This window comes from Papaver somniferum, chromosome 2, assembly GCF_003573695.1.
Source record: "Papaver somniferum cultivar HN1 chromosome 2, ASM357369v1, whole genome shotgun sequence".
Taxonomy (NCBI): Eukaryota; Viridiplantae; Streptophyta; class Magnoliopsida; order Ranunculales; family Papaveraceae; genus Papaver; species Papaver somniferum.
The window spans coordinates 29,045,846-29,058,177 of record NC_039359.1 but is presented as its reverse complement, the minus strand read 5'-3'; the positions used below and the strand labels follow the sequence as shown (position 1 = coordinate 29,058,177).

At 35.9% G+C, this 12,332-nt stretch overlaps 1 protein-coding gene across 1 annotated transcript; it reads right to left on the bottom strand.

Annotated features, from left to right (window-relative positions):
• Positions 1 to 3,551, bottom strand: LOC113347232 (rRNA-processing protein efg1-like). Its single transcript, XM_026590845.1, has 8 exons — positions 3,232 to 3,551; positions 2,964 to 3,096; positions 2,730 to 2,854; positions 2,388 to 2,526; positions 1,641 to 1,731; positions 1,048 to 1,198; positions 509 to 965; positions 1 to 391 (listed from the first exon to the last, which is right to left on the bottom strand). The coding sequence occupies exons 1-7, from the start codon at positions 3,403 to 3,405 to the stop codon at positions 510 to 512; spliced, it is 1,269 nt and encodes a 422-aa protein (XP_026446630.1). The 5' UTR covers positions 3,406 to 3,551; the 3' UTR covers positions 1 to 391; position 509.
• Positions 3,552 to 12,332: the final 8,781 nt, after the last annotated feature.

Genomic DNA, 12,332 nt, shown 5'->3' with positions numbered 1-12,332 from the left:
TAAGTTTGTAACAGTCATGAATCATTGAATTTAACATTTGGCAAAGCAAGGGTGAAATTTCGTCCACGAGAATATCCCCAGTTGAGGAGCCTAAACAACAATTTGATGATTTGGCATCAGAATAAGAAACAAGAGACCAGTGAAAGAAATGGAAGCATTACATGAAAATTACAAAAAGAAAAGAAAAGAAAAAAAAGGAAAAGAAGATGAAACTAAAGGTTGACAAAATTGATTGAGCGCGTAAGGAACAGAGTAGGGAAGGTAGTCAGGCGCTCAAACTGTGTGCTACATTCAACTTCCAGTTCCTATCCAACCAAGGTAGACTCTGTTGGACCTAAATGCAGCCTACCACCCTGTTACATGACTTTTGGTGCCCCAGAATCAGATAAACCTGAAGATGTCAACCAACAAATATCAGAAACCGAGAAACAGAAGATTATTAACAAAGCATTCTGTTTGATCAGACAAATTATGAATTAGTGACATGCTAATGCGGAAAAATACAAACCTTATGCTTTCTTCTTCTTTGGTCTCCTTTTCCTTTTAGGTTTATGCGGTGCTTCAGTATTTGAATTCACATTATTATTACTTTCAATCCTGGTAGTATTTTGAAATTGATTATCTTTTCTAAAAGAAGAGAAACTGCCACTCTGTGATGCCATCACTGGAACCCTCTCTTTCAGTGCTTTTTTGTTTGATAGGAATTCAAATCTTGTCTGACTAGTTTCAGAATAATTTGACCTTTTGGATGTACCTTTTGAAGGTCTAGATGCAGGCTCTACAGCTTGAGTAGACTTCCAGTTCTTACTCGTCTCAGTATACTTTGAACTTCTTGAAGGCCTAGATGAAGGCTCTACAGCTTGAGTAGACTTCCAGCTCTTACTTGTCTCAGTATAATTTGAACTTTTGAATGAAATTTTTGATGGCCTAGATGCAGGTTCTACATCTTGAATAGACTTCCGCTTCTGCATAGTTAGGCAAGCAAGAGTTTAGCAACGCAAACATCAACCAAATGTGAGGAAATAAAACCCATTGTACAAGACAAACCTGATTCTTATTGGCACCATAATTGTCAAAAGCTGCATTTCCAAAGTTTCTTGGAGGCTTTTTGCCAAAACCCCCAATTAGGCCAGAATCCTTTGGAAATTGTTTCCTTGGCGCAGTTGATACCTCTTTTTTAAAACTTGGAGCTTGCTTCCTACAATAGACATGGCAAACAATTTTTCATGAATAAGCTTGCAAGCGTATTAACGCATATGGGTGTCAGACCCAATTTTAGTTAGCCTTCTTCTGCCTGTCGACCCAATTAAGTAATTGTAGCTACTCATGCAAGTTTTGACCTCAACTTGGCACACACTTAGTAACCAGGTACTTAAAATTGTTCCTCGTTATTGCTAAGGGAACTACATTTTTTGTAGGTTTAAATCTTGTCAACACAAAATCCATGTGAATACGCAAAGGCTAACACTTAGCCCTTGACAAATCTAACGCACTTCCACAAAAACAAAAATAACTTTTTCTAAAGCCAACGCTTCATTGCATGCTCTTGAGCTAACAAGGCTTAACAAGTTCCTAGGCCTCTTCAGGTTAAACAAAGCTTTGAATTTCAACATTGCTCTGTCAATGGTTTAATATTGTACCTGAAATTTCTCTTTGTAGATTCATCACCTGCTTCTGCTTCATCGCTGGAGCTTCCGTTCAGAAAGAAGTCATCCTCAGCATCTCCTGTTTCTGTAATGCAAGGTTATCATAAATATAAAGCATGTATGTAATTACGGGAAAGCTAAGCTTAAGAATTCAAAACAAAAAAATGACAGCTTACAGGCAAGTTGAAATATGTGACAAAAGAGTGATGATATATGGAGCAGAATAGGCACCGACCAACTGGAAGCACGTGTCTAATCATGGGAAAGCTAAGCTTCGAAATTAAAAAAATGACAGCTTACAGGCGACTAGGCAAGTTAAAATATGTGACATAAACGAGTGATATATGAAGCACAATAGGCACTGACCAACTGGAAGAAAAACATTATAGCGACAAATGTAAAGAACTATTGTAACAAGAAAGAAATTCAAATGTAAACAAAGTAGTTGAACTACTAATGGATATAGATCAGTTTGAGAATTGATCTTCAAGAAACTGAATGATTATTAGCTGGTAAATGTTTCTACACTGCTTACATCATCTGTCTAAAATCTTAAAAAGTCTCAGTATCAATGAATCAAATATTTATGTACTTTGCACATACTCTATACACCAGAGTTGCCCTGGCATAAAAAATTAGGTTGATGATTGAAAGATATAAAGGAACTTGCCCAGGTTAGAATGTTTTTGTGATAATTTTGAAACAAAAAAGACCTCATATGAGTATGAGAAGTAAATGTACCTTCTAAATCCCTTCCACTAGCGGCTGCATCTACAATATTGCCTTTAATCTGTTGGCGCAACACATTCCTCCTTTCAACCACATCTGGGTCATTACCCCCACTGAACAAAGGTACATATTTTTCAGTCTTTGGGAAGAACTGAAAGGTACAAAAGAAAACAATTCAATGTCAGCAAAGCCAATGCAGTTCTACATAATCATGCAATTCATCATCAACGGTAGTCATCCACCTTATGCACACATGTAGTGAACTAATATCAGAAACTGCGACAAAGATTCAAAAATCATGCACAACCCAAAACAGCAGGAATTCAAATAGATAGAATTTGCACTTTGGCTTACCTTAACATACTCGAGATCCTCTTTCAATTTTGCAATCTGGTCTTTAATTCCTGCCCGGGTTTCATCTGACACTGTTTCTAAAGCTCTCTCCAATTTTTTAATCCCCCTATCCAATTTTCTTCTTTCTGATATCCATACAAATTGCACCAATAAATAAGAATAATAGTTGCGCCCCAGTCCAAACAACAGAAATGCATTTCCAATAACACACTATATGATAAAACTAAACCATACCAAAAAATTTGGGCTTCTTGTTCTTAAGAATTGTAACACGGTTTTCCGCCAACTGAATTAGAAGTTCTTGTTTCTTCTTGATATCCTCTAACTTCTTTTCTTGAGCTTGTCTTACTTCAGGTGGTAAATCCGTCTGAAAATAAAAAAATTCCTGATGTTATCAACTTATAATTCACTTTGAATAAATAAAAACATAAAAAATTACAAGCACAAATGGGAGATTAAAACCCTAAACCATAGAAATTCCAAATGGAGCTATTTAAATTACCTTTCTGAGTATTCGTTCGGTTGATCGAATCTGGTTCTTGTAAGACACTGTTTTAGTCTTCTTCTCAACTACAGATGGTTTCTTTGTGACATTTTTCACAACTCCTGTACTGTTCTTCTTCTTAACATGATTCATGGCGGCTGCTTTGCCCTTAACGTTGCCTCCGTGCACCATTTTTAATCGAGTAATTGAAACCAACAGCAACAAGCTCTAAAGGTATAAGCCTATCAAGGGTTTTTGTTTTCTTTCTAGCTCGTCTTGCAGTTTTAGGGTTTTAGGCCATCTCTTCCTCTCGACTAGTGAGATAGGTAAATACTCTCTGTCTTCTGATACGGCTACTCTATGGTGTTCCATCGGTTCGGGTTCCTGTGTTCCATCGGGTCGGGTTCCTTAAACCGTGCAGGGATGTACTAAATAAGTAAGAGAAATTTCCTGTTTGGTCCAAAGATCCGACTCGGGAGTAGTGTCTAGTCCAGCGGGATAGAACAATTATCCGCTAGTTCAAAAAGGTTTAAAATCCTAAAAAATTACTAGCCTACCCTCAACATTCATGCGTGGGTTAAAACTGTCTCCTCCCACTTCTTCTTCTTCTGCCTTGTTAAAACTGTCTCCTCCCACTTCTTCTTCTTCTGCCTTGAAGAAAAAATCGACTGCAACTCCTTCATCTGAAAAACGATTTCGGAAATCATTAATTACAGAAAAATCATCAGTTCCTGACCTAATCAATTACATAAATCATCAGTTCCTGACCTAATCAATTACATAAATCATCAGTTCTTGACCTAATCAATTACATAATCATCAGTTCCTAACCTAATTTTTATTCATTCAATTAAAGAGAAAAAATGGTTAGAACTATCAAGCGGACAATTACAGAAGAAATTGTAGAAGAAACCCAGGTAAAAAGAAGAAGAAAAAATGTTGATGATTCACCAACACAATCCTCCCCTGCGGCTAAATCTCCGACAACAAGGAGTATGAGTAAAGTTGGTACTCCGTCACGAACAAATGTTCCTCAGGTAGAAGGTAAGCAAAAATCAGAAGAAAGTAAAGCCTAATTTTGTACTTCATATTGACATGCAATACTTAGAAAACTGTTGTTGAATTTCATATTGACATGCAATACATATCAATATTTAATGCTGATGAAAAACTGTAGATATGTAGTAATGTTCAACTAATATACTACATATGCTCAATAGAATCACTACATCTCTGTATGTAGTGTTTGTTTTACATGTTTTCAATGGAATCACTAAATATTTGTATGTAGTGTCTGGTATACATGTTTTCATATGTTGTATATGTAACTTGAGACAACATATTGACATGCAATGTGTGATTCATATGTTTTTTGTTCAATAGAAACACAACATCTCTGTGAGTCATATGTTTTACATGTTTTTCATCTGTTGTATATGTAATTTGACACAACATATTGACATGCAGTGTGTGATTCATATGTTTTATATCTGTACTACATATCAATATGTTGTCTTCAATTTGTAGTTATTGATATGTAATGATAGCATCTCAAATTGATATGTGTGCTACATATTATTATCTGCCTGTAATATGTAATGTGTACAAAACTTTTGGTTTACAAAAACAGCAAAAACCAAAGGAAAGAAAGCAGCTGCTGCTCTTGAAGCAAAAAGCAAAAGAAAAACAGCAGCGGCAACTACTAAAGCAAAAGGAAAAACAGCGACAACGGCTGCTACTCCTTCACCAACAACAAAGGGGGACAAAGCACTTGTCCTGAGAGCTGCTACTCCTTCTCCAAAAGGAAAGGGAAAAGAAAAAAGGGGGAAAGCAAAAGCGCTCCTGAAAGAAGGTTTGTAATGTTAAAACTGAAGATAATTCTTAATAACATATGTTTATGAGTATGTAATGATGCATTGTTGTGCTTGTTTTTGGTATTAAGTGTTTTCTGAAGACTTGGTAGATATTACAACTACATATTGATGATGTAACTACATATTTGATATACCATATTGATATGTACTGTATTAGTTTTTGGTTCTTGTTATTGTGTAGGTGCTAATAAGCGTAAGAAAGGAGCTGGAAAACCACGAAGTTTATACCGTGGCGGTTTCAGGGGCTTGTGGGGGCTTGCGAAGACTATTAGGACCACTAAGAAGGCTATTGCGAAGTCCACTGAAAACCTTGAGTTGAGTGAGTTGCAGCTGAAGATGATTTCTGAAGCATCATTCGGTAACCTGTTCCTAATGTTCTGGTACACAAGATTTGAGTTGGAACATTGGTTGAAGATTGAAGATGCAATGACGAAAATGTTACGCTGTTACGTTAGGGGTCAAGATCCAAACAAGCTTAGATTTGTCTTTAAAAGGCATGGCCAACCGAATGAGCTAGTATCCACACCAGAAGAAATGGCACTTATTTATGGGATGCCGAGAATTCCAAATAGGGAATATCTTGATTATAGGCTTACACAAGTCAATAAAAAAAGTGGATGGCGTGAAACAGAATTTTTCAAAAGGACTTTTCCTACTGATATGAAAGCTGGTGATAAAGTGACTAGGCCAATGATTGTGAAGGCAATCTTGAATATCCTTAAACGAACACCAATTAATCTGAAAAAGAAGAAGTCTGATGAAGAGTCTCTGCAAAGCGTGGGTGATCAATCAAATGAAGATTCTGAAGAAGACGAGGAAGACGAGGAAGATGCCGAAGATCTTGTTAGGCTTATCTGCTTGTATATGTGCACTTCATTATTTTTCGCTACAAGTGATGCAAACGCTTTGACTGAAAAATATATTGGTTTCGTTCTTGATCTTGAGAAGGCTAAGAATATTTCATGGCCTGACCTCATCCATTCTCATTTAGAGAAAGAGCTGAATGAAAACGTGGAATCCGTAGAACGCACAAATGGTTGTGCTATTTATTTGTTGGTAAGAATCTATTTATTTGTTTATTCTACTTCAAAATGTTTTTGTTTTATGTGTTTTCTACATTTTGATAGTATATCTAATACTGCATATCAATATTTTGCAGCCATGGTTTGCGGAGCATACCCATTTGGTGGCGCCCGAGGATATAGTGACAGAACCTGCAGGAATGTATGTGCCAAGAGTGTCTAGGTGGAATCATACAAAGATATGTGCTGAGTTCCTAAAGGATATTGATCTTTCTGAGTATCAGGTAAACTTGCCTTACATATTTTGTCATAATAAAAATATATATTGATAAGTACACGTAGTTCGACATATTGATATGTAATAATTAGCATATCAATATGTAGTAGTTATTAGCATATCAATGCTGCTTAGGTACAGTGTAGAAACTTCAATTTCCCATTTCTTTTCTTCATTTCAATTTCATGAATCATGATCAATTAGGGCTTCTACTTTCTTCTCACAAACCCTAGTTCCTTTTCTTCTCTTCTCCATATGTGTTTCCTCATACGACTGATCTTAATCTAGCCATCCAGGTAATCTTCTAAATACAAACAATTAAATTTGCTCTGTTTTGATCATATTATCTGTTTTCATTTTACATTTACTATTCATCTTCATCATACTACATAGAAATGGCTCCTAGAAAAAAGAAAACCAAAACTACATCAAGTTCGCTCTACCTAAATCATGCTTATAAGAAAACCCATGATTTTTTTTACTCAGATAAGAATGTAATCTCTGAGAGATACATAGATTATTAGTTATTAGCATATCAATTTGTGGTGATACATATTGATATGTAGTTATTAGCATATCAATATGTAGTTCTCCCTGTGTATCTAATAGAGAAAGAACTACGACATGTTTTTTTTTTGGTAATATCTAATATGTAGTTGCTTCTTTACATTTATTTGATTTGTACCAGTTCCATGTTGATTTCAAAGATGAGATAACACACGAAGAAAGACAAATCCTTAATCGTATTTCAAGAAGGATTCAACAGGAAGCAAATGATGATGCTTTTTGTTTAGATGAGAATTCCGAATCGGAAGAAGAGAAAGAAGAAGGAAGAAGAGAAGGAAGAAGAGAAAGAAGAAGAGGACTCAGTATTAGGGGAGAAGATTGGAAGTAAATACGATGATTTGAGGAATACAATATCTTCCAAATGGAGTGAATTCAACACAATGCAGCAAGAGGGCGAACCGGTTGACGCTTCAAAGCTTGAGTTCATGTTGCATGATATTTACCGGAAAGCTTTCCCTTTGCAGAGAGAAGCCAGCCAGGAAGATTATGTTAGCTTGGGATGTACACCTACTCCAAGAAACCCCAATGAAGAGTTGAATGTGGACCAAATAGTTGAGAACGAAATGCAAGGTTCTCCGGAAGATCAAACAGATGCTAATGTCAACATTCCTGAAGTTGGTTTGTCAACACCGAAAGATCAAACTCATGTTAATGCCACCTCTGAGGTTGAATTGTCAACAACTTCAGTATTGAAGTTCCATGATGTTGAAGTTCCGCGTTCTGAGGTTAAAAATTGGGCTAAATCTAATTTGGAGGAAAAAGTCAAAGAGATACAAGAGAAAAAGGGAAAAGAAAACACACAGGTAAGTAGCATATTAATATCTATCTGTGACATATCAATATGTAGTGGTATCTACCATTACATATTGATATGTAACAGTACATTCTTGTATACCACTATCTATCTGTTACATATCAATATCTATCTGTTACTTATCAATATGTAGTGGTATCTACCATTACATATTGATATGTAACAGTACATTCTTGTAGTGGAACATATTTATATGTAACAGTACATTCTTGTGGTGGTATACATAGCAAAAACTCAAGCTAAGTAGGTTTTTGTTGACAGTTTCAATTGATTTTTGCAGGTTGATCAACTTGAAGTTAGGCAGGAAGCAGCAAAGGAGTTGCTTACAACTATGCTAGAAACGAAGTCTTCAATTGTAGTTAATTCGCAGAAATTTCCAGAGTATAACGCCGGATTGGCGGCGGAAGAGTTTCATTTGCTGGATGTACCTTTGTTTACTATGATGTCGAGTTTGGAACACATTGAAAAGCTGTCTATGCCAGACTTTATAGAAATGGCAAACTCTGGCATTGGTGTTTATGTCGAAGAGTTTGCAGACCTCCTTCCAGATAACAACGAAGGTCTTTTTGGTATTAACTTACGAGAACAATTTGATAATCTGTTTGGAAGAGATTTGCGGCCTTTACAAATTCCACAAGAAACAACTGAGCAACAAGAACCCATTGAACCGAAAGATGCAGGTGAAGTTACAGGTAAGCAACAAGAATACATACCTACAACCAGTTCAAAAAGTCATTTGGAGGTTGCATCACAAGATCCTTTGGATGTTTCATCACAAGATGTTCTGGATGTCCCCTCGCAAGATGTTTTGGAGGTTCCATCACAGGTGAATGATATGTACTAAAAATCTCATTTTGTGTAGTTAATATTACACTACAAATCACTACATACTGATATGTATATCAGTATGGTAGCACTAGAAATCACTATACCATACAATCATATACCACTACATGCTTTCAAAAATGATTAGGTGATGTAACTATGTTTTATGCAATATAGATATTTACATATTTTTTTATGTTGATTAAAAATGCAGGAACAGTTTAGCACAAGAAGCCAGAAACAAAAAATGGTAAAAGTGAACAAAAAGCGTGCTACAAAGCCCGAAAAGCAGCAGGTAACAACACCCACCAGACCTGTTACTCGTTCCCATCCTGCAAAGAAGGTAGATGATATATATGAGAGTGGAAGTAAGTTCTCACCATCATATAAAGGACCGAAAGCTGCAGCTGCAGAAGCACTACCACTAAACAAAAAGAGAAAGCTTAAATTGCGCAAGTATTTCCGGAAACTGACTAAATCACCATTCTATAATGACATGAACGATGAACAAAAGAGTACTCTTTCCACATACATCAATAATGCAAAAAATCTTAGGTGAGTTCTCAATTGACACTTTTATATTGATATGTACTATTAGTTTGTGTATGTACTTTTGATATACATACATATTTGTATAAAAAATACTGAGAAAGACATATCAGTATGTACTGTTACACAAAGAATACTAACCTTTACGTCGTTTATTTTCTAGCTCAATTGCTTGGAGAGTGGGAGAAGGTGGTCTTTGTGTAAGTGGAACTACAGTTGATGACTTGGTGCAGAACGATTTATTAGAACAAGATCTTCTCAACTACGCACAATACAAGCTTAACACCAAATTTCAGAATGAGCAACCGATGCACGAAGTATACAGGAAATACTTGCCTGTGTTGCATCTGGATCCATCCGCTTGGGTAAGTTGTTATCTTACACTGCATATTTACTACAACACATATTCAAAAATTAAAAAAGTATGTAGGGGTAGGTATACTACATATCAATATTGCATAAAACAAAATTAGATATAAACTATTTCAAGTACATCCATGTTTTCAGTACAATGTCGAGTTCCCGGATAACCTCAAAGGAGCAGCACATGATTCTGTTTACAAACCAATATTGGCGATGGATGAAAGTATCAAGAAGATTCTTGTACCAATGTGCCACCACAATCTTCATTGGACGCTACTTGAGTATGACTGCGAAAAAATGGTGTTCAACCACTACAATTCTTCTAAGGCTGAATGGGGAGGTATTTGTTATCCACACGCCTGCAAAATGGCAGATTACATGTACGTACCTATCAACGTGTACTTGATGGAGAAGGACAAAGTAACAATGAAGAATGTAATAGTGAATGAATGTGAAGCACCTCAACAAGGGGGATCGCCAGACTGTCTACTGTTTGTGATGCATTTTATGAAGATGATGTCAAAAAGAAAATATGTGGGAGTGCCTTTGGGAGATGATGAAGAAGTGCAAGCGAAGATTCGTAACAAAAGGGTCCCGTTAGCATGCAAATTGCTGAAAGCATCTCCACCGGAAATCAGTTGGCAGATGACATAAAAATAGTCTTACTTGCTAAAAGTAATCTGACAGTACATATCACTATTTAACTATTTTCTTTTCTTTTTATTCTTGGTTTCATTTCATTTCATGAGTTCAAGAATGTTCAAAAACATATATCTAATATGTAGTGATTTTTAATTTGAATTTGGGTTTAACTTTAATGTAGTGATATTTCAATTGTGTTACTTAAACATGATTTTGTGTTGTTGATACGAGGGGGCGCTGCCCCCTCGACCCCCGTGAAGATGGTGAATCAGCTGGAAAACCAAAAGATGTTCTAAATAATCTTAGTGGAAGATGGTTAAACCACAAACCAGTACATATTTAATTGTTTTCTTGTTACAAACATCTAGTATGGTTACACTACAACCACTACATATCAGTATGTAGTGGTAGATACTAACACTACAATACTGACATGTAATTTCAGTATGTAAATACTTCACTACTGCTGATAGATAATGACATTTTGATAGACTTAAAAACATATTTCATTATTCGAAAATAACTACAATAACTACATTTTGATAGACTTATAATGTTTCAAAAACCAAAAGATGTTCTAAGAAACAACAAAAACAGTATTTTCAGTACACTTGTAATGTATGTACTGTAAATGAAATACTTATTAACCAAATTCAGTTGGTACTGACAAAATCAAAAAGAAAAACGGTAGAATAGAACAAGGGCTAGAGGAAAGAATTGTGGAAAAGGAATCTGGCAACATCATCGATATAACATTCTGCTGCACGTTCAAGCCTGTGATAAAAGAAAAAGAGAAATCAGAACACTACTTGCTTAAAAGTACATTGTATTGTATCAAACTTACTTAATTAAGACATTAATATGTATCTGACTGAAATACATACCTGACACAAAATCATTCTTCAGAAAGTTCATACTGTCGGATAAGATTGCATGTTGCCTTGTTGTGATGAGTCTTCAAATTACAGTTTGAACACTTGACAGATTTTCTACTAGTCTCAAATGCAGACTTAAAACGTTTCCCCTTTTTCCTGCCTGGTGGAGACCTAATTACTTCTGCTGGGAGAACGATATCATCTACGTGATACTCATCGGGCCTGTGAGAAAAAAACAGTATCATATAAATGGAATGAACCACAACTACATATGAATATGTACACGGTATATTGTTCCTGAAAAACAAATATAAAAAAATGTAGTGGTATCTAACATTACATATCAGTATGTAACATCCATATGTAAGTAGGTTTATGTTGACAGTTTCCTCCAGATCTAGTAATAGCTGACAAAATGTACTGATTAAAGACACATACCTGTCGTGGTTAGGAACGGGTCTAATAGCTATTGAATATAGCTTACGAAAAGTGGTAACTTTGAAATAATCTTCAACGTAATAAAGAATCCTTCCTCCAGATCTAGTAATAGCTGCAGTAGCGTGCGAGCATGGAAAACCATAAACGCGCCATCGTTGGCAAGTACAAGTTTTTCTCTCTAGATCTACCATATGAGATCTGCACAGTACATATTCATGTGTTATTTTTCAGTACACCTAATATACACAGTACATATTTATATGTTCTCACAGAAACATGGTACTTAAAAAAAAGAAAGAGAAAGTAAATAACATTCAGATGATAGAGATTAGGGGTAAACGCTAACCTTGGAGAATGCACTTCATAACGATTAGCATCTGACTGGCTAACTTTCCAGGGACGGCCAATTTGGATGTGTAGTTCAAGCAAGGCTTGATACGTAGGGGTTAGCAGTTCTGGGTCCATCAAGAGACTCTCTTCACGACGTTCTGACATCATTTCCATCATACGTATCCTACACGACAAGGGGATAGCAAAGTCTGTTATACTAAAATATACGTAGATTAACAGAACATATATGCTAATACTGTTACAAAAAGAAAACTAATATAAGCTTGTACTGTGACTAAGGAAACTGATACAAACCTGATCGAGTCAACGAACGCACACGCAGGTAATTTCTTCTCTTTGTTAATCCAGCTATTGAACGATTCAGCAACGCTAGATGAAGTGTAACCATAACTACAACCCTTGAAGAAAGCATTGGACCACTTTTCTTTTGGAATGTTGCGGCAGTAGTCAGCAACCCAAGGCCTTCCCAAATTAACCATTTCTTGAAGACCTTCCTCGTATGTTGCAGGAGAAAGAGCATAT

Bases quoted from the DNA above. Each gene is read 5' to 3' on its own strand.
- LOC113347232 (XM_026590845.1), bottom strand. From the start codon at position 3,405: ATGGTGCACGGAGGCAACGTTAAGGGCAAAGCAGCCGCCATGAATCAT. The intron at 2,855-2,963 runs GTATGGTTTAGT...TATGGATATCAG, and splicing joins CAAGAAGCCCAAATTTTTTG to AAAGAAGAAAATTGGATAGG. The intron at 1,199-1,640 runs GTACAATATTAA...TGTCTATTGTAG, and splicing joins TCTACAAAGAGAAATTTCAG to GAAGCAAGCTCCAAGTTTTA.